Genomic DNA, 20,649 nt, shown 5'->3' on the forward strand with positions numbered 1-20,649 from the left:
TCTCTTCCGCTCTTTTTGTTCTTCTATTTTACTACCCCTCCCTTTCTCTCACCCTCTCATACAGGTACTTTGTGCTGGATCCAGAGCTGGGACAGCTGCAGTACTTTGTACATGAACATGGCAAGAGCCAGAAGCCCAGGGGTTCCCTGCCTCTGATTGGTGCATCGGTTGTCCAGAGTGATGAGGCACCACACATGTTTATCGTCAACTCATTCAATGGCGAGCTTTACAAGCTCAGAGGTACACTAACCCTTATTAGTCAGAGATTGGGTATTCAGGGAGATTCCATGGGGACAGTGGGAAGATTGCATTGCCTTGTGGGTGTTTTGCGGTTGCGCGATATAGTGATACCACTTTAGCAGCTTAAATTGTGCACTGGGGGAAAAACATTCCCAACAACCCAGTCTTTGTTTTGGAAAAGTGTATAATGAAATTGAACCTGTGATGTTGTAACTTAGCTTCATGAATATTTCATGAGTCACATTACTAACTTTCATTTTGCCAACTCCATTTCCCACACTTGACAGGAGCTAGCACGAGTGGGCTACACGGGTATTCTATATAAGCTGCCTTGTCGCATTGCTGAAAGTTTGAACAGGGTAACTGTACTGGTCGATACTTCCTGTCAAAAGGGACACTCCCCTCTATGAGCTATGGTTGAGGCCTAGGTCCGTTGGGTTTAAACCGGTCACTATGCTACAGGCTCGCTCTGTCGGAAGTAGGGGTGGGATGATACCAGTACCGCAATATTTCTTTCCTTGCAAAAATGAAAAGACGAAGTAGACCAAACTCTTTTGATCCTTTTTAAAAACCTGCTGTATGTAAAATAAGATGTGCTATAGCTTGGGGAAATAAATAAATGTGACTCTGGATGACAACATAATGATGTTCGTTTCCAACGTTAGGGCTGTTTACCTGAAGAAATTGAATCCGATTTGTGTTTCGTTTCCTTGCCACGATACTAATAAGTATCGCAGTTCGTCCCGGCCCTAGTCCGAAGCCTGCATCCGCTGATGAAGCAAGAGACTCCCTGTCGCTTTAGTTTGCGGAATGTCCCTGTACATTCCCCAAGGGAGGTATCGGAATAACTTGCCCTGTATCTGTGGATGACTCAGCGGTCCGTCTATTGAGCTCCGAGCAGGAAATATAGTCCCACAGAGGATAAGTAATTGTAGCGAATCAATGTAGGAGCAGGGATCCACTGTCTACAATGTAGGGATGGAACTAGATACAGCTTAAATAAAAGGTTAAATTACAATCCTTGTCAAAGAAGCTAGTTGAGTGTATGTTTTTATTTGGAAGGTCTAAACGCTATACTTAGTGGCATACAAGTCATTCCTCTGATTGGGATGGTGACATTTTGAATTAAGCCAAATGACGGGGAACAATACCCACCGCCTGTGAGTGTAGCAACCTTTCATGAGTCTTTGACCTAAGAATTAGTAGGTGCACCTTAAATCTCACACGGGTTGTCATGGAAACCCAGGCTTCTACCGGGAAGGGAGAAGTTCAAGGTTCAACCAGGAACAGGTTTCCTGTTTGGTGATTCTGCAACAACAGACCTCTGTAGTATCGCCTTACGGCTGATTTTTGTACAGCCCAGCTGTGAATGTGTCCTTTTCTTTTCATGATGTGGGTGTCCTTGAATCCCCCTTTCACAAACTGTCAAACGTCAAGTCACTGGAGAAGGTGCATATTTCTGTAAGCCAATAATCTCCCTTCAGGTGTCCTTGGTCGAACATTTGATCTCAAACTCTTTTTAATAAACATTTTGAGTTGAATTTAAGAATGTCGTATTCAAGCCATGTGGAATTATGTGAGATCTGATACAGACGCTAAAGCACAGGCTTCGTCTTCATCTGATACCCAACCAAGGCAGCATAAGGTAATTAGTTTTAGTCGAATAAGCGGCAGCTTTATGTTTTGAGCTTTGCCCGGAGCCATGCTCATTGCTCCAGAGTGTATGAAATAAAAAGGTGAAAACAGCATGAATTAAATCCTGTTTGAATAATCAAATGGCAAATTTTAAAGCTGTTGATCAGATGATGCCAGGAATAAGACACGAGGGTGTTTAGAAGGGTCAAGTTATTTTCACGGCTTTTCAAGGAGACCATTTGAGATGCCTGACTGCATATCAGACATTATTGTGAATTATTGAAGTATTATTATTAAGCAGTAAGGACAATGTACTACGACTGAGGGCTGTTCTTATGTACGACGCATCGCGGTGTGCCTGGACACAGCCCCTAGCCGTGGTATATTGCCAATATACCACAAACCCCCGAGGTGCCTTATTGCTATTATAAACTGTCTACCAACGTAATTAGAGCAGTAAAAATACATTTTTGTTATACCCGTGGTATACGGTCTGATATACCACAGCTATCAGCCAATCAGAATTCAGGTCTCGAACCATCCAGTTTATAAAATATTTAATATTGCCTAGAACAAATTCAATCTAATCCAGAATAAGGATCCATATTACTTCTACATACTAGGGATGGCAAAATAAAGGAAACACCAAAATAGTGTCTCAGGGCTCAGACACACCAATAGCATTTGCTGGCAGAGAGTACTTGGTACTCTGTTTAGAGATGCTAGCTTTAATTTGTGAACTGAGTGCACACCGATTTTTACACTAGAATCAAGTGAAAATGTCAAGTCACACGTCTATAGGTGGTGGTAGCAAAAACACAGCGCGCTGAATGATGTGTTTGGCTTTAATAGAGCGTCGGGCCACCACGAGCCAGAATAGCTTCATTGCGCCTTGGCATAGATTCTACAAGTGTCTGGAACTGTTTTGTTGAAAGTGGTGAAAACCGCTGTCAGGCGCCACACTAGAATCTCCCACAATTGTTCAATTGGGTTGAGATCTGGTGACATAGGCGGCGTTTACACAGGCAGCCCAATTCTGATCTTTTTTTCCCACTAATTGGTCTTTTGACCAATCACATCAGATCTTTTCACATCAGATCTTTTTCAGAGTGGATCTGACTGGTCAAAAGACCAATTAGTGATTTTTATTTTATTTTTAACGCTTGCACTGCGTAGGATAAGCCTCGGGCTTATGTTCTTCCCAGCAACTGCAATAATCCCTACTGTCCCATAGTAGTCATGTTTAATAACGTTCCATCAGCTATGAAGCACATATTCAGTGTGCTGCCCTGTCATATTATCTCCATTCACCTTAATCAGATCCCCCACCAGCTCCCTCAAAAGTAGGAGACTATTATTTTAGCCAACAACATCCACTCGATCACTGTAATTAGCGTCAGTGTAATTACATGGTCATGGTTAAATGCTTGAATGGCAATGGATAGACATTAGTGCTCTCTCTTCAGAGTCTATACTGAAGCGTATGTTGAACCCCTTTATTGAAATGCAGAGCTGGTGTTATTTAGATGGTATGTGTCGAGCATTGTTGACTAGGACGGGAGACCGTTGTTCCTCATTGCGAATAGGTCGGACTGTGTTGTGCTGCCAAAACAAGCGTGGTTCATTCATCAACTGAATGGAACTGCCACCCCTCCAACTCCAAACCAGGGACCTTTTTAAACAGAACACCAGCTTTGAATCTTTGATTAGCATTGGCAGTCTTTTGGGGTTACCTTTTTTTAGACCGAGCACAAGAACCACCTGGTCTTCGCTAAGTAAGGATTAGTGTGCAAGTAGCTCATGTTAGCGACTTAGCGTCCTTTTCACCATTCAAAACAGGTGCATATTTGCATATAAACATGACCGCTCAGCACTGCCAGATCCACCTCTGTTCATTACAGCTAGCTAATTATGTACAATCACGGCAAAGCTTGTATAAATCAAGACCCGTAATTGCTGCTCTAAATGTGTCGCAGATTCTAAACTGAGACGTTTTGAAAGGAAAAGATATGCTGATGACGGAGAAGGACTCAATGGGAGGAAGGGTCTTAACAGACAGCTGGGTACAGGTGTTTCATTATGAATGGCCTACATGAACACAGCCTTCTTCTTGAGAGAGCAGAGGAGCTGTTCACTGTTTTAAGTGTCCCATTGACATTTGTTAGTGTGGATGTGTCTCCTCCTTCTGCATCTTCACTCAAGCGACATTTCAGGTGCTTGAAAAATAGTATAGGCCTTAAGAGATTGACAGAAACTCATGTCACAGTGCTCAAATGAGGCCATTACTGTTCCGAGAAATGACTCTTTCTCGAGCTAAACTCGCATGAATAGATTCGGCATTCCGCGCTCCGCCGTTCATGGTCGTGCCCATTTTGTTTCAGTTAATCACTATTAAGGACTCCAGGAGTTCAGACATTGCTGCTATATTCGGTTCCGTTGCTAATGAAATGTTCTTATTTTCTCCTTGGAGCGTTACCATGGAGACTGGAGACTTTGGTACATACTATCAAATTGTATCTCACTGAATAATAGGTTGAGATGCTGAATTGCTGTTGAAGTAAAGTTTTAACCAGTCAGTCACAATGATCTCCCCAGTTGGTCTAGCTAGTCTAGACAAAAGAGGTTGTAGCATTTGTAGACATCAGGCTGGACAAAGCAAGCTCTGCCAATTAATCGGTTAATGAAATGAAACGGGCTTATTGGCATGTCTGGCCTCGGAGGGCAGTTTACTATCCAGTGAGTCACTTTTTCCATAGTTAGTGTTTGGATAGCAGGCTGTCTCTGGGCCTGTGAAATGTCTGCCATCTTAGGTAATCGCACAGACACTGTTGCCACCCCCCCATCATTGAGAGTTTAGGTTAAAGATCAAGCTTTCCATCAATCAGAAAGTGTGTCTTAGAATATGTTTTAGTGAGTTGTAGAATATGGACGCAGACACTATTGTAAAGTTCAGTCATTTACAAGCCCCTACACAGGGAGTTTGGGATCAACATAACAAACCTGATGCACTACAGTACCGATGTACTACTGTTATCAGACCGGGACCCTGTAACGGAATACACAGCACATTGGCTGATAATGTGTCAGACACAAATTGGATGTCAACCTGAAAAGTGACATGCAATACATAATGACATACATTTTGTGATGACTACCTACATATTGAACTGACCATTAACTCGTATGATGATGATTTCCTATTTCTCCCATTGTGATGATGATGGTTATCGGAAATGAACATTTTTGATTCGCTCCTTTTGTGTCTCCGTAGCATCCGACGCCAAAGAGCAGCAGTTCTGGATGAACCAACTCCAAGCGTGCGCCAGACGCCATTCCGACAGCAGTGCCAAGGTGTGTACGACGCGCGTGCACACACACACACTGCAGTCACTACTAAGCTATAGCTCCTGGAATATGTCTCTCAGGAAGAGAGCGGTGCAGTGACGGGGAAGCCTTGACTTTCCCTTGTATCTTTATTTTTTTATTTAACCTTAAATAAAAGGTTAAATAAACTAGGCAAGTCAGTTAAGAACAAATTCCAAGTTACAATGACGGCCTACACCGGCCAAACCCGGACGGCGCTGGGCAAATTGTGCGCCGCCCTTTGGGACTCCCAATCACGGTCGGTTGTGATACCGCCTGGATATTAGAGACTGATATACCACTGAGTTTCCAAATCTCATCGCAGGTACTTCCCACTTCCGTAAGCACAGCTCAGATTGATTGAATTACTTGGGTTTAGGCACCTTGGAGGAAATGAAATTGCTGTAAATATGGCTTTTGACAGATGGCTTGAATGGACAACTATGGTATTAGTGTATGGGGTCGATAGTGGGAGAAGTGAAGTAGTTTGAGAGAAAGTAGCTTTGTGGTTGTGAGATTTTGTTGCAAACCCTTGTTGTTGGGTGCACTGTTGGCACACTGAAACAACAGCAAATGCTCTTTCCTATAGTGGTTGGATTTTGGAAATGTTTAGCTTCATTCAGGCACAGTAGATAACATTCATAGCCTTCAGAAAGTATTCACACCCCTTGACTTAATACACATTTCGTTTTTTTACAGCCTAAATTTAAAATAGCTTTTTTTTTTCTCTCACCCATCTACCCACAATACCCCATAATGACAAAGTAAAAACATGTTTTTAGAAATGTTACCAAATTTATTCAAAATGAAATACAGAAATATCTCTTATCTCACACCCCTGAGTCAATACATGTTAGAATCCTTTCTTACCTTTCTGGGTAAGTCTCTAAGAGATTTTCATACCTGGATTTTTGCACGTTATTCTTCAAAAAATTATTTGAGCTCTGTCAAATTGGTTGTTGATCATTGCTAGAAAGCCATTTTTAAGTCTTACCATAGATTTCCAAGCCAATTTTAAGTCAAAACTTTAACTTGGCCAATCAGGAACACTCAATGTTGTCTTGGTAAGAACTCAAGTGTATATTTGACCTTGTGTTTTAGGTTATTGTCCTGCTGAAAAGTGAATTTGTCTCCCAGTGTCTGTTGGAAAGCAGGCAAACTGGTTTTCTAGGATTTTGGCTGTGCTTAGCTCTATTCTGTTTTTTTATCCTAAAAAAACTCCTTAGTCCTTGCTGATGACAAGCATACCCATAACATGATGCTGCCACCACCATGCTTGACAAGATGAACAGTGATACTCAGTGACGTATTGGATTTTCCCCAAACATAACACTTTGTATTCAGGACATTTTTTGCAGTTTTACTTTAGCGCCTCATTGCAATCAGTTTTTTTAGCCTGTACTGTCTTCTTTTCACTCTGTCATTTAGGTTAGTATTGTGGAGTAACTACAATGTTGTTGCTCCATCCTATCACAACCATTAAACTCTGTAACTGTTTTAAATTCACCATTGGTGAAATCCCTGAGCAGTTTCCTTCTGTCTTCCCGGCATCTGAGTTTTACATTTAGTAATTTAGCAGACGCCCTTATCCAGAGTGACATATAGGGTTAAGTGCCTTGCTCAAGGGCAAGACAGATTTTTTTCACCTAGTCTGATTGGGATTCGGCCCAACGCTCTTAACCGCTAGGCTACCTGCCGTTCAGGAGTTCGGAAGGACGCCTGTATCGTTGTAGTGACTGGGTGTATTGATACACCATCCAGGGTGTAATTATTAACTTCCCATGCTCAAAGGGATATTCAATGTCTGCTTTTTTTGTTTTTACCCATCTACCTACAAGTGCCCTTTGCTGGGGATTGGAAAACCTCCCTGGTCTTTGTGGTTGAATCAGTTTGAAAATCACTGCTGGACTGAGGGACCTTAAAATTATCTGTATGTGTGGGGTACAGAGATGAGAGTCATTCAAAAATCATGTTTAACACTATTCTTGCACATAGTCAGTCCATGCAACTTATTATGTGACTTGTTATTTTTACTCCTGAACTTATTTAGGCATGCCATTCAAAGGGGTTGAATAATTATTGACTCAAGCTATTTCAGCTTTTCATTTTTAATTAATTTGTAAATATTTCTAAAAATATAATTCCACTTTTGACATTATGGGGAATTGTGTTTAGGCCAGTTCTCAAAATCTCAATGTAATCCATTTTAAATTAAGGCTGTAACACAACAAAATGTGGAAAAGTCAAGGGGTGTGAATACTTTCTGTAGGCACTGTATACCAGATGAGTAATTCAAGACATGAATGCTTACCATCACCTCGGAGAGTGATCCTCTCTAGTACGTCCTATCTTGGCACCGCTCGTACACTTGCTCCTCCCTCCTCCACCCCTCTAACTCTCCTGCTATCTCCTCCCATAGGGCTCTGCGGCTGCTACAGGACTTATGGGAGTCAGCTATTCCCTTTACATAGAGTATCATCCCTGATCCTCTGTCTGTTTTGAGAGTGAGAGGTAACCTGGGTACGTGCCACCTGGCAATAGCTTCGAAGTGGAACCCTTCCAAACCTATGAACTCCTTTGATTTCTAAAGTTTTTGTGTGGGGAAAGTCTGAAAGTCAGATTCAAGTCAAGGTCATGTTGAATCAGGACTGCCACCTGAGTTTCTTTTTTCTTTTCTTTTTGCTGCAGCGTATTGTGTTGTCTTTCTAGGAAAATGTTTTTTTCCTTTGTAGGAAAATTTGTTTCAGCAAATGGCCTATTCTTCAGCATACTATTTTTCTATTTTTCTCTTCCTTTCATTCGCTTGCTCTCTTTCGCTCTCTCCTTCGCTTTCTCTCTCCCTCTCCCACCATCTCCCCATGTCTACAGACTGATTGTGTAAGTGCACCGCAGCAGTCTCCAAACAATGCTCTCTCTGTCTGCATCTCCTCGCGCTCTCCTATTATGCATCACCCCCATTTCCTCCAACCCTGCCTCATGGCACAATAACTCTCATAAATATTGTTCCTGTTTCCTGTCAAAAGACAATCGGACACGTTTCCTTATGTAAATGAGTTTGTGTTAATCCATTGCCAATGTAGACTTGATTTGGAGAGGTGAATAGAATTTGAGGCAGTATGGCTGGTTATGGACTCCTGCTCTCTTGGTATAATAGATAAGAGGGTAGCAGACCATGCATTCACCATCTCTGGAGCTCCAGTACAGCCTTATTGTTGGTCTCTGCTGGCTATGCACTGCGTCTGTCCGGGGTACATTGAAGCCAGTCTCCATGTGACAGTGGAGTATCAGCCTCATTATGGAGTTGCCCCATTTTCTGGATCTCTGCTGTGGGCCTTGACAGCCTGGTTTGGAAGTCACTGGGTTGTGAAGGGAACAGTAAAGATTTAGAACCTACTGTATAGTAGTGAGCCGACTAGTTAGTTTTAACAGTGGAAGGAAGAAACTTTATCCGTTTTGCATCTGGGTCATGTTCATTAGTGCACATTAGATTTGTAATGGAAAACAAAAAATAGCTTTTCTTATTAGACAAGTTCAGGTTGTATCTTTCCATTTCCCCAGCTACTGAACACGACCCTGTACTGAGTTCTGTTTTTTTTTGTGTGCGTTTGGCCTTAGGTCTGGAAGTTTAAGGGATCGGATGAGCACCTGAGTGTGGAGAGAACGACGGGAGGCAGCCAGGAGGTGCTGGTGAGTCAAGATGCACCCGTCCACTCCTGAGCTACTACCCTTTACCAACAACTCTCCCTGTACAAATAACTGATCCAGCACAAACACCTGCCAACTAAATTGTCAGATCTCTATATACTGTAGACATAAATACACTTATAGGGTTGTCCATGTCTTCATCTATCTTTGTCCTGGTTCTCACTTTCTGCACTCTTCCGTATATTTGAAAGTGTAGAAAAAGCCGTTATGTTCTTGGATACCAGCTTGAAAACTTTCATTGCGAACTCAGAGTATAGCTATTCACTTTTTCAATAAGTGCTGCACAGTTGAATAGACAGAAGCCCAATTATACTCCTTAACTGGGATCAGTAAGGGGAAGGCTCCCAAAAGAAGAGGTTTTTTTTCCCTCTTGTCAAAAGCGGGTGAGCTTTTTTGGGTTCCTGTACCGTGACAGACAACCGTAGTAGTCTAATCGTGTCTAAGCCTCCCATTCTGCCTCAGAGATCAGTATCACATCTCCTCCAAAGTCTAAGATGTATTCCTGGCTTAGCATAAACAATCTACAATAGCCTGCGCACCGAAATACACTTGGGGAATGAGGGAATTTCTGTTCTGTAGTTTTTATTATTGCCAGTGCTGGGTGTACAACTGATAAGTTAACAGCGCTTTCCTCAGTTTAGCTGCTTATTTACGCTTTCGGTGGAGATTTAAACTTTGTATTCAAAAAGCTGTCACGCATTTCATCCAATTTCTTTCAATGTGTCGGTCACCAGTTACAAATGGCAATCCTTTCTCTGGTGTATTGACAATGACTTTCTTTGTACAGTAGTTGGTTCGTGTAAGGAAGAAAGGCATCTCTTATTGCTTGAGGCTACATTTTGTACCACAGTGTTCGTGGAAGAGAGGATTCCACTGTGTTATAAAATAACTCTCATTGATGTTCGAAATTCCTCTCATCCCGGCTCTTTGTGGAAGTAATTCCCTGCGGAACCCTTAGAATATCATTTATTTTGATACAGGAGTGGTTTTCTCAGGAGGGTATTCGGCATCAGTCTCTCTTTCGGGTTCCTCTTAACCGGCCCAGCTCAGCCCCACTGTAGATACATTTCATTAGATTATTTCTGTCTTTTTGATACCGTCTCCTAACCTATGTGGTGACCACCACCCACGTTCTGTTATGGAGGGCCAAGTCAGCCCAAGCAGTAAGGGCACACCTGTGAGGGGCAGACATGCCTGTTGGGAGGGAGGGAGGGAGGGGGGGGGGGAAGGGAGCTTGTTGAAGTACTGCTGAGGCTGTGTACGTGGAGAGTGATTGCATTATGTGTACAGTGCATGTAGATTCATTCACTCAAGTGTTTCCTAATAGGGAAAGACATGAACCAAGCGGTGGTAAATCTTTACCCTTCCCAAATTGGAGACCTAATAGAATGCAGAAATTGGAGCGTTTCATTAGTACACTGTTTATTTTTTTTGTACCCTCATGAGAAGTTGTTTCTGTATCCACTGAAAGGTGGAACAAGTAGCATAGTTCACAAGCTTGAATAATCTTTGCAGTATTCATAAGTTAGCCTTGCTAGCAGATTGTAACAGGCTAATGTGTTGCTCCATTAGCCATTACAGGATAGGTAATGTTGGGAGTAGCACAGAGAATTTTCGACCAACCTTAAATTGGCGACACTATATTCGTTCTCGATTCAGCCAAACATGTATCTTCAAAAATGTCGGTATCCATTTGTAGGTGCTTTGTTTGAATTTAGAAAATGCTACATTTTTATGTGTATGCCTCCATCTTGTTTATTTCAAATCTCATTGATTGAAACAGGTGAGTGACATGCGGCACTTTGGGGTAGACCCACCTGTCTCAATCAATGAGAAAAGACTCGTACACATTGTTTGATTACTTCATGGAGCAAAAAAAATTGTATTTTAATAACGGAGGATTTTCTAAATTCAAATGAACCACCTGCAACTAGACACAACATTTTTAGAAGATGCATGTTTGGCCGAATCAAGAACTAAGATTGTATGGCCAAGTTAAGGTTGGTCAAATTCTCTGTGCTACTCCACAAACAGTACCTATCCTGTAATCGCTAATGGAGCATCACATTAGCCCGTTAAAATCTGCTAGCTAACGTTAGCCATGCATGACAGTAACTTTTCCTCTCCCAGCTTCAGCGATACAGGTGGTTCTCTCTCTCTCTCTCTCTCTCTCTCTGTCTCTCTCTGTGTGTTCAGTACTTGTTCTCATTTGCTCCCTCTCCATGACTCTGCCGTCTTCTCACCGTTGCAGGTTTTTGAAATGCCTGCAGCTCTGTGCCAGTTTTAGAGAGGAGAGGCCTGAGCTGCTGTTGGACACATCTAAATGCTGAGTGTTCCCCCATCTGATTTACTCACTGCTGTAGCTTCATGGCCCTGTTCTCACAGAAAGCCGCCGTCTCGCGATTTGAAACGTTGTTAGGGTGAGAATTTCAATGATACACATACATACTTGCGGCCATTGGAAATAAAGTATCCTGTACTTTCCTGCAGTGTCACAATGTGCCTTTTTCCATTTGTGACTATTATGGCTCTGTGGTCCTGGGAGCGAGAGTTGCTGCTTCCAAAATGGAAGCCGAGTTGTTCGGTGAGCAGTGCTCAGGGAGAGAGTAGTTTATTTGATCTATCTTACCTCTGCTCTCTCTCGACTGCTCTCTCTCGACTGTCTGTGCTGTGCCCCGACCTCTGGTATCCAGGGTGGAGGTGCGCTGTCTCCCTGGAACTGCTGTAAATTGATGGAGGCTGAGGACGGGTTCCGACTGAGAGACATGGCAGACCGTATACAGAGGGCAGGGAAATGGAGAGACGGAGCAAGGGAGAGCGGGAGGGAAGGCGAAAGAGAGGGAAGGAAGGAACCGGATTTGATTTTGTTGTTGGTGTAGAGCTATAAAGAAGACGGAAGGCAAAGGTCCACTTTTTAAGTTCGGTTGATGGCTTCTTAAATTTCTGTTCATTCTCCTCTACGTACCTTATTTGCTCTTGTCAGGAGGGAAGCTAATTTAGGAGTTGAGTTCACTGGGAAGGTGGTAGCTTTTGCTCTGGTTTTGTTTGGGGTTTGTAATAACAGGAGGCCCAGGCTAAGGTTTAGTCACGGTTCTCCTCATACGACTGAAATGTGGACCTTTTTTAAGGAAATCACAAGGTGCAGTCTTCGGGTTTGCTGCCCATTGTCAGGCATTGGTTTCAACATGGCTTTCATATAGTACCCAAGCTTATTCAAGAAGGCTAAACCCCTTTTTTTCTGGTTTGACTCACAAACCATAGGACACAGGTGAATGTTAGAAGATGAAAATAGAAGTAGGAAGTAGTTGAGTGGTGTGGCAGTTCACATATCCCTCCTCCACTCTTTTTTTTGTCTTTCTCTCTCAGGGCTCGTCGTCTTCCGGTCGGTCCCGTAGCGTCTCCCTCCTCCCACCAGCCTCCTCATCGCCTGGTATCCAGAGGCACTTGGCGTGTCCGGGCACACCGAGCAACATCGTGACCATCACCCACCACAAGTCCCCAGCCGCTGCTCGACGGGCCAAGAACCAGTATCCCGGCCGACTACTGGAGGTCAAAGAGGTGGGTGGAACCTGAAACTGTCCCTCTGTGATGACATCATCATGGATGTATTGATAATTCATTGTCGTAGGCGCTAGGTTGACTGCCAAATTCATCACAATGTCAGACAGATTGGAGTCATGGAGTTTGGATTTTTAAATTGACAAAATATGGAATATTTCTGTTCAAAGTACATGACGCAGTCATTTTAAATTGACCACAACATTGACCCCAACAACTATTATTTTAATACTGCACCATATTTCTTGTCCTATGTGTTCAGTGTTTCTGCCTACCCTCTGGTTGGCCATTGGTGCAATGAGTTCAGCAAATATTTTTTTGGCCTGGGCTTCTGACCCTATCAACATTGACTGCACTGCGCTCTGTCTGTAGCTTTAGCTGGCTTGGCGTTTCTCTGTATATATCCATACTGCTTAACATGGCATGTGACAAAGGGGAAAGCTAGCTAAAAGGCTAGCTCAGCGTTTCCCAAACTCGGTGCACGTTTTGGTTTTTGCCCTAGAACTACACAGCTGATTCAAATAATGACACCATCAAGCTTTGATAATTTGAATCAGCTGTGTAGTGCTAGGGTTAAAAAAAAAAAAAACCTGTACCCCTTGGAGTCCCCAGGACCGAGTTTGGGAAACGCTGAGCTGCTGATGGTGTGCCTATGGAGTGAAGTCTGAACTGAAGAGGTGGTGTATCTGAAGAGGATGAAAGGGCATTATTATACTGGTAATTCCAGTTTTTGCTAAAGTGGTTGAGTAACCAATTGTGGAATTTGGCGTTGATTTGCTTGGACATTTTGGAGTAGTACCTTCGTGACTGAGAACCCCTCCGATTGCCATTAGTCATCCTCCAAAACGCACTCTGTACTTTGTTGTATGTCTCCTTTCTTTAGGGGAAAATTGTATCAGTGTCAGACTGTGCTAAGCGGGCCCTGTACTGCATCAATTATACCCCATGGAGTTACCAAGCTGCCAGTTCTGGCTATAGCCTGGTCCACATCTGCGCTGTCTTCATGCTCGGATAGCCTGGTTAAATCAGACTGAACACTGCACTTATCATTGTGAGCACAGCATTCAATCTGGGTTAACCAGGCTATTGCTCACATGCATTCATTCACAAATGTCTGCTTTTCGCCCTGGAACGACTTTCTAGCTTTTGTTTAGTTATCCCTAGCGGTCTAGTGTTGTTCCTGCTATTGTCAGTGGGCTGTGTACTTGTCTGCTGAATTGTATAGATAAGATGACTTGAATACATTTCAGCTGATGGGAAGACTTCCCGAACTGATGACGAAGCGTGTTCTAGTATCAGACGAGAAACAGTTTTTTGTCTAAGCTTTGTAAAAAGTAGGCCTAATACATTTCTTTTCAGGAGCGTCGGTAGGTACATCGGGTAAAATGGAGAAATTACTGGAACGAGTGATGGATTGTGTATACTCCGATCTTTAGAAAAATGTTATTTTTGTTCATTTATTATGTCTTTGCCCTGAATCATTCGCTGGTTAGAGTTTTTCGTAATGAATGTTGTTCTGGAGGCAGCTCTGCAGAGTGATCCCTAGCTGGCACAGCCACAAAGTCATAACATCTGATTTTAAACCTAACCTTAACCACACTGCTAACCCTAATGCCTAACCCTAACCTTAAATTAAGATTAAAAAGAAAATTTTTTGTTTTCATGAATTTTTACAATAAAGCTGGCTTATCTAAGGGGAAAGCGCTGAGGTCTGCCTCCAGGACAAGACTCGTGACAGGCATGGTGTATGGAGTGTTGGCAGTGGACACACTTGTGTGCTGTACCATTGCTTCCCCGGAATGAGTGGAGGGCAGAACATTAGTTCCATTAGTTACTGATAAATCTACATGGTTCTACATGGCACAAATAACACCATTTCCCCCCCATTCACTCTCTGAGACACTGGGTAAAGGACATGAATGGTCAGAATGTATCATTCCTATTGTAGCTACCGGACACCGTATTAATGCACAGGTATGAGAGACAACAGCAAAGGTTGCTCTCTTTGAGCTTCTGCTTCTGGAACAAAGTGGCTTTGTACAGTTTCTCAGAAACCTGGAACTCTAAAAGGGCATTGGTGAATAGTACACCGGCTAGCAGGATAGCAAATAAGTCATGCAATAACATTTTTGCTGAGGAATTGGATCACCTAAGACAACAGGGACTCAGCTAGTTAATATGAACAGAGGGGAGTAAGGAGCCATGGCACCTCATGAAACAATAGCTCTCGTATTTGTCCTCAAAGGCATAGTGTTCAAACAACACTGTGGCAGGTTTAGTGCTGAGCGATTTTTATTTTATTTTTAGGTCGTTTCGGTTCGATTATTAGAAAATAACCACGGTTTTCGGTTTCGATTTATTTATTTTTAAACAAATACACTATGAATTATGTGGGTTTTATGCTGTAACAACACAGAATAAAACAATTAATAAACGTCCCATGATGGTAGTGACTGCCCATTACGGCTTATTATTTATTCACATTACTTTAATAAAATAATTCAGTTTTGTACATTACATTTTGTTTTATTTGATGACTTTTTTTTTCATTCCAAGTCATCTCAGAATAGGCAGCAGCTCTATAGAGATGTCTGACAAAATCACTATTTTGCAGTTCATCAAAGTAAATAAGGCATACTTTTATGACAGCTGAATACCAACTATACTTAGATCATGTATTTTCAGGTAGAGATACCTCGCGAAGCAACAGCTGCTCTCTTTATCACCTCACGATTGCGCGTTCTTTTCTCCTCCGTAGCAAGCGTAAAAGAAACAGACCGGACAAATATATGCGCAATGGATTATGGTCACTGTTGTTAATTACCATGTTTTTTGCGCTAAACTATGTAGAATATTGGCCTGTTGGAAACTACAACTCCCTACTACATTGCACAGTTAAGGTTAGATCCGATGTATCTCTAGAGAAAGTGTGCGATGTGCTCATTGAGCTCGCAGGAAGAAAAAAAACGTAATGAAATTCAAATAATTGGTCAATTGTTTAAAAAAATAAATATATATATATATATATATATATAAAAAAAAAAAACATTTTGGTTAATCGATCAGCACTACAGGTTTTTGACATTCTTGTAAGAATTTCAATAAGTCATAAAGCCCTTTCAATTCGTCATTCAGATCAGATGCACTATGCTGCGTCACTCTTAACACTGAAAAGAATTGTTTAATATGAGATCTTGTCTGAGAACGATAGGGTGTATAAATAAAACCAACATGAATGGACAAACTACTGCAGGAGTGGCAACATTTCTCACCACTTGGAAAGTAGACCTGTTACCTGAAATTAACCCAGAGGGATTTCAAGCACATGGTTTGATCGTTAAATAACCCAAACACTTATTTGGGCCCTTTTGAATTTGAACTTAGATTATAGGAAACTGGGTTGTCTTTCTCTTCTCCATGCTGTTTCAATGTTACGCTAACCTGCATTCTGCCCCAAAACATCCCTGTAACATTCCCCTATTTCCATGGCCGGATTTTTTTCAATTCTATGCATCCCTCCATTTTCTCCCTCCCTCTCCTCCTCACCTTGTCTGTATGTTCTTATACTGCCTTTCTGTTCACGATGGTAATGAAGTCCCATAAAGATGGCTGGCACCAGGCCAGGTGTTGACAGAGAGGGAATGGAGCTGGGGCCTGGAGGCAGATTTATACACCGTTGTAGAGGCTCTGGGATGGGAGGTGGCATCGCCGTCCTGCCCTGCTTACTGGGAGATTTATGAGATGGCACAGGACAGTGGTACCAGATTAGTTTGTGCTGTCTTTCCAACATCTATTGTCATTGTCACGACATTGGCATCTCATCCATATTTTTGCTACATGTAGTATAGGATTAGACTCAAATTTTCACTCATGATTAATGAACTATCCTAGCTCCTGTAATAATCATTTGGTACACAAGAGAATCAATTAGTCAAGTACGTCTGTAATCCCCTGAGAATGGCAGTGGTTTGGTAGGTTGTAGAGTTAGATTGCTGTTTAGTGTAGTTGTAAGTAGCTGTGACTTGGTGGGCTGTAGTAGTAGACACTAGTAGTAGTATATCACACCTCAGTAAATCTCTACATGAGCCATAAGCTCGGCTCAGTCTTATGGAAACACAGCCCACTAACACTCACTGGGCATCAAAACCCAACATCCCCCCCCCCGATGACATCCTCCATGTGAACACTGGGAGTGCTGCCATCATGCTGTTGCCTTTCACTCGCAGGTTCCGTCACCATCCGACCAGCTCGGGGAAACTAGACCACATGACTTGACTCCAGCAGCGATGCCTGTCACAACTGGCTGACGTGAACCCATCAGACGCCTGGACTCACTGAGTCGAGCAGCACCACTGGGCATTTAGACAGCCATGGCTCAGTGGTTCAGCTCAGGTTATTTCTATACTCATTGTCTCTCCAAGTGGGAAACGAAGGGAGGCGGTTTCGGTCGCTGCGCAGCTTCTACCTTCACACTGGTGGTCATTTTGGACCGAGCTATTTTAGTTGGTCCACTCTCTGTTCACCCTCTGTTTCCTTGCTCTGGAGTCTTAAGACAAGGAGATGAGCTGTGTATACAAAGCGTATACTCCTATATACAACTCGCTGGGAATTGTCATTGTGAGTCACCATTTGAAGGATGTTGTTGCAGAGGTTTGTAGTATAGAGGTCACCCCTGGTGGACACAGTCTTTGTTGTAGCTGGGCTGTAGGCCTCGTGACTGTTTTACAGTAAGGAGCCTGGTCCCTGACCGAAGGAGACTGGCCTAATTCAGTCAGGCTATCTCTACTGATGGGCTGTCTGTCTCTCGTTCTCTCTCTAAGTCAAGGTCATGTTGAATCAACCGTGAGTGTGAAGTCTCATGTCTGCCACATGAGATGGCTTTATTTTTAGATTTTACTGCAGCATACTGTATTGGCTTTGTAGGAAATCCTGTTATGCTATGTGGCCCTGGACTCCTGGTATCTCTCTTTCTCCTACCCATTTCTCTCTCTTACTATTCCCTCTTTCTGTTTCTCTCTTTCTCTCTCTTTCGAAGTCTCTCTCTCTCTCTGGATGTATACTTATATTATATTATGTGAGCTAAATAAAAAAAAAGTATAACATTTTCCTTAGTGTCATTTTAGAGATGGCTAATGTTGTTGTCCCCACTACAACAACAAAGTACAGTTGAAGTCAGAAGTTTACATACACCTTAGCCAACTACATTTAAACTCAGTTTTTCACAATTCCTGACGTTTAATCCTAGTAAAAATTGCCTGTCTTAGGTCAGTTAGGATCACCACTTTATTTTAAGAATGTGAAATGTCAGAATAATAGTAGAGAGAATGATTTATTTCAGCTTTTATTTCTTTCATCACATTCTCAGTGGGTCAGAAGTTTACATACACTCAATTAGTATTTGGTAGCATTGCCTTTAAATTGTTTAACTTGGGTCAAACGTTTCAGGTAGCCTTCCAGAAGCTTCCCACAGTAACTTGGTTGAATTTTGGCCCATTCCACCTGACAGAGCTGGTGTAACAGAGCTAGGTTTGTAGGCCTCCTTGCTCACACATGCTTTTTCAGTTCTGCCCACAAATGTTCTATAGGATTGAGGTCAGGGCTTTGTGATGGCCACTCCAATACCTTGACTTTGCTGTCCTTAAGCCATTTTGCTACAACTTTGGAAGTATGCTTGGTCATTGTCCATTTGGAAGACCCATTTCTGACCAAGCTTTAACTTCCTGACTGATGTCTTGAGATGTTGCTTCAATATATCCACATAATTTTCCTACCTCATGATGCCATCTATTGTACTAAGTACTATCTGTACTTAAATACATGTAATTTTGTCCTTGAGATATTTAATTGAAATACAGTAGAATTCCATTCATTCCTATGGAGGACTGCTCCTACTGGGGAGTGCCAATATGGCCGACCAGTGGCTTTAAAGCCTCTCAATGGCCATACAGAGCATCAGAAATCTGGGATTTATATACATCATTGGCCTCTACACACTAAACCCATGCTAATCCTAGTGAAAATCAGGGCTCACTCCTCATGTTAGGACACAGAGCCTCTGTCTGAGTGGTGGGATGGATAAGAGTTGTTTTACAACTGATCAACTGACCTGCAACTACTTGCATATGCTGACCTGTTGCGTGTCAGTCATTTGTGTTTTTGAAGGAGAACGTAGAATTGCAGTGCAGTCCCCATTTGTCACTGAATCATTTCAGTGTTTGTAGAAATGATCTACCAGAGGCTAGTCCTATCAATAACATCACATTTGTTCTGTTTGTATTATAGTTGGATTAGCTACTTATTCCGTATCAGTGGAAGTACCACAATATAACCCTGGCTGTAATGGCTCTCACTGAATCTCTCTGTCAGCGGAAAAACAGATGTGCCATTGAAGAGTGGGCTGCTGTGTGTTTGTGTTTGGGAAGCTATACAATATTAATTCACTGAAATATTTATAGCGTGATAAACAACCCAGATTCATTAGTTCAAGTTTTGTGAAATGCTTAACTTGCATGTTCTACCCAACAGTTCAGTAATCAATATCACAATAGTATAACTATTAAAAACACGAGTTATAAGATGGGAAGATATATACAGGTCAGTGCCAATACTAAATATACAGGGATACAGCCCTTAACCATTGTATATTGGCCATATACCACAAACCCTTGAGGTGCCTTATTGCTATTATAAATTGGTTACCAAAGTAAATAGAGCAGTAAAAATACATGTTTGATTCTAACATAATTCCCGGGGTGGGAATAATTATGTAAATTAAATATTTCCGTATTTCATTTTCAATACATTTGCGAACATTTCTAAAAACAGGTTTTTACTTTGTCATTATGGGGTATTGTGTGTAGAATAGATGGGGGAGAGAGAAAAATAAATGGAATCCATTTTGAATTCAGGCTGTAACACAACAAAATGTGGAAAAAGACAAAGGGTGCAAATACTTTCTGAAGGCCCATGTAAACAGCAGTAATGTTTGTTGTGTTTGCTGCCCTGGCATTCTCAGGGTCGCGGTGAGGTCAGTGCATCTGTTGCTTAGGGAGCAGCTGCAGCCATTCCCACAGAGACTAGAACATAACACGGAGAGAGAGAAGAGATGCAGAACACGTATTCCCCATAATCCTCTATTCATCTGTCAGATTTAACCCCTTCAACTTTTAGTCGTTGATAAAGTTGGCAGCTAAGGTTGAGGAGTGCTAGCTAAAGTTGAGGAGGTATGTGTCAATGTATTGTATCTAAATCTCAAAATTACTCTGAAAAAGTGGTTTTATTAGTTCATTATAAGAAGATCACTATTGGTGTCAATGAGTATGCTCTTCAAGTCAAACATATGATTTCACTATATTTAAAAGTTCACTACTATTTTCTCCAACACCCTCCACTCAGATTTGAAATTGACACAAACCCTTTAACTCTGTCCTGTCCTCCCTCAGGTGATGAGCCAAGCAGAGGGCCAACAGAAGAACCTGGTCCAGTCCATCGAGTCTCTCCCCACGCGAGGACCCCTTTCCTGCCTGGACCAGGACCTCCTGCTCCTCAAAGCCACGTCGGCCGCCACCCTGAGCTGCCTGGGAGAGTGCCTGAACATCCTGCAACAGACCCAAACCCACAGCCAGCCCCAGGCCTCACAGCCCAACCACACCCGCGGTCCCCCCTCCGGTGAGTGTGCCACGGGCATCCCCCTCCTGGCGTTGGCCCCCCCGTCCCCTCTTCCAGACCCCGACAGCAGCAGCAAGGGCCACATGATCATGGAGGTGGAATGTGGCCCTTGCCCTTATCTAACTGGAGCCTTGAACTTGAGTGTCTGTAACAAATGTTGTTGAATGTTGCATCCTTGTTGTTTTTTCATAGTTTGTAGTTTTGGTTCTTGTTTTATTGATGTTGTATGTATTTCATTAATTGTTTTGTTACGTCTTGATGAATGGCATTGATATTATTCCTTCTCAAACTAATAATTATGTGTGTGTTTATGGTCAATATTGTTTACAACAGGTTAACAAAAGCATTTATCTGTGTCCCGTAGTCAGTGCATGTCATGTTTGAATGCGTGTATGAAAGAGCCTACTACAATACAACTATGCACTTGAAAGTTTCCACTGGAGTTAATCTATGCCAAATACACAAAGGTGCCTACAACTC

At 42.3% G+C, this 20,649-nt stretch overlaps 1 protein-coding gene across 3 annotated transcripts in view; it reads left to right on the plus strand.

Annotated features, from left to right (window-relative positions):
- The window catches only part of LOC115176034 (oxysterol-binding protein-related protein 10), a 92,406-nt gene that overhangs the window by 13,865 nt on the left and 57,892 nt on the right, over positions 1 to 20,649 (plus strand). For all 3 annotated transcript variants that reach the window (XM_029735765.1, XM_029735766.1, XM_029735767.1), the window contains exons 2-6: positions 65 to 240; positions 5,147 to 5,226; positions 8,854 to 8,925; positions 12,310 to 12,501; positions 19,944 to 20,169. In XM_029735765.1, coding sequence (XP_029591625.1) covers positions 65 to 240; positions 5,147 to 5,226; positions 8,854 to 8,925; positions 12,310 to 12,501; positions 19,944 to 20,169 — 746 coding nt within the window. The remainder of the gene's footprint in view (positions 1 to 64; positions 241 to 5,146; positions 5,227 to 8,853; positions 8,926 to 12,309; positions 12,502 to 19,943; positions 20,170 to 20,649) is intronic.

This window comes from Salmo trutta, chromosome 36 (assembly GCF_901001165.1).
Source record: "Salmo trutta chromosome 36, fSalTru1.1, whole genome shotgun sequence".
Classification (NCBI taxonomy): domain Eukaryota; kingdom Metazoa; phylum Chordata; class Actinopteri; order Salmoniformes; family Salmonidae; genus Salmo; species Salmo trutta.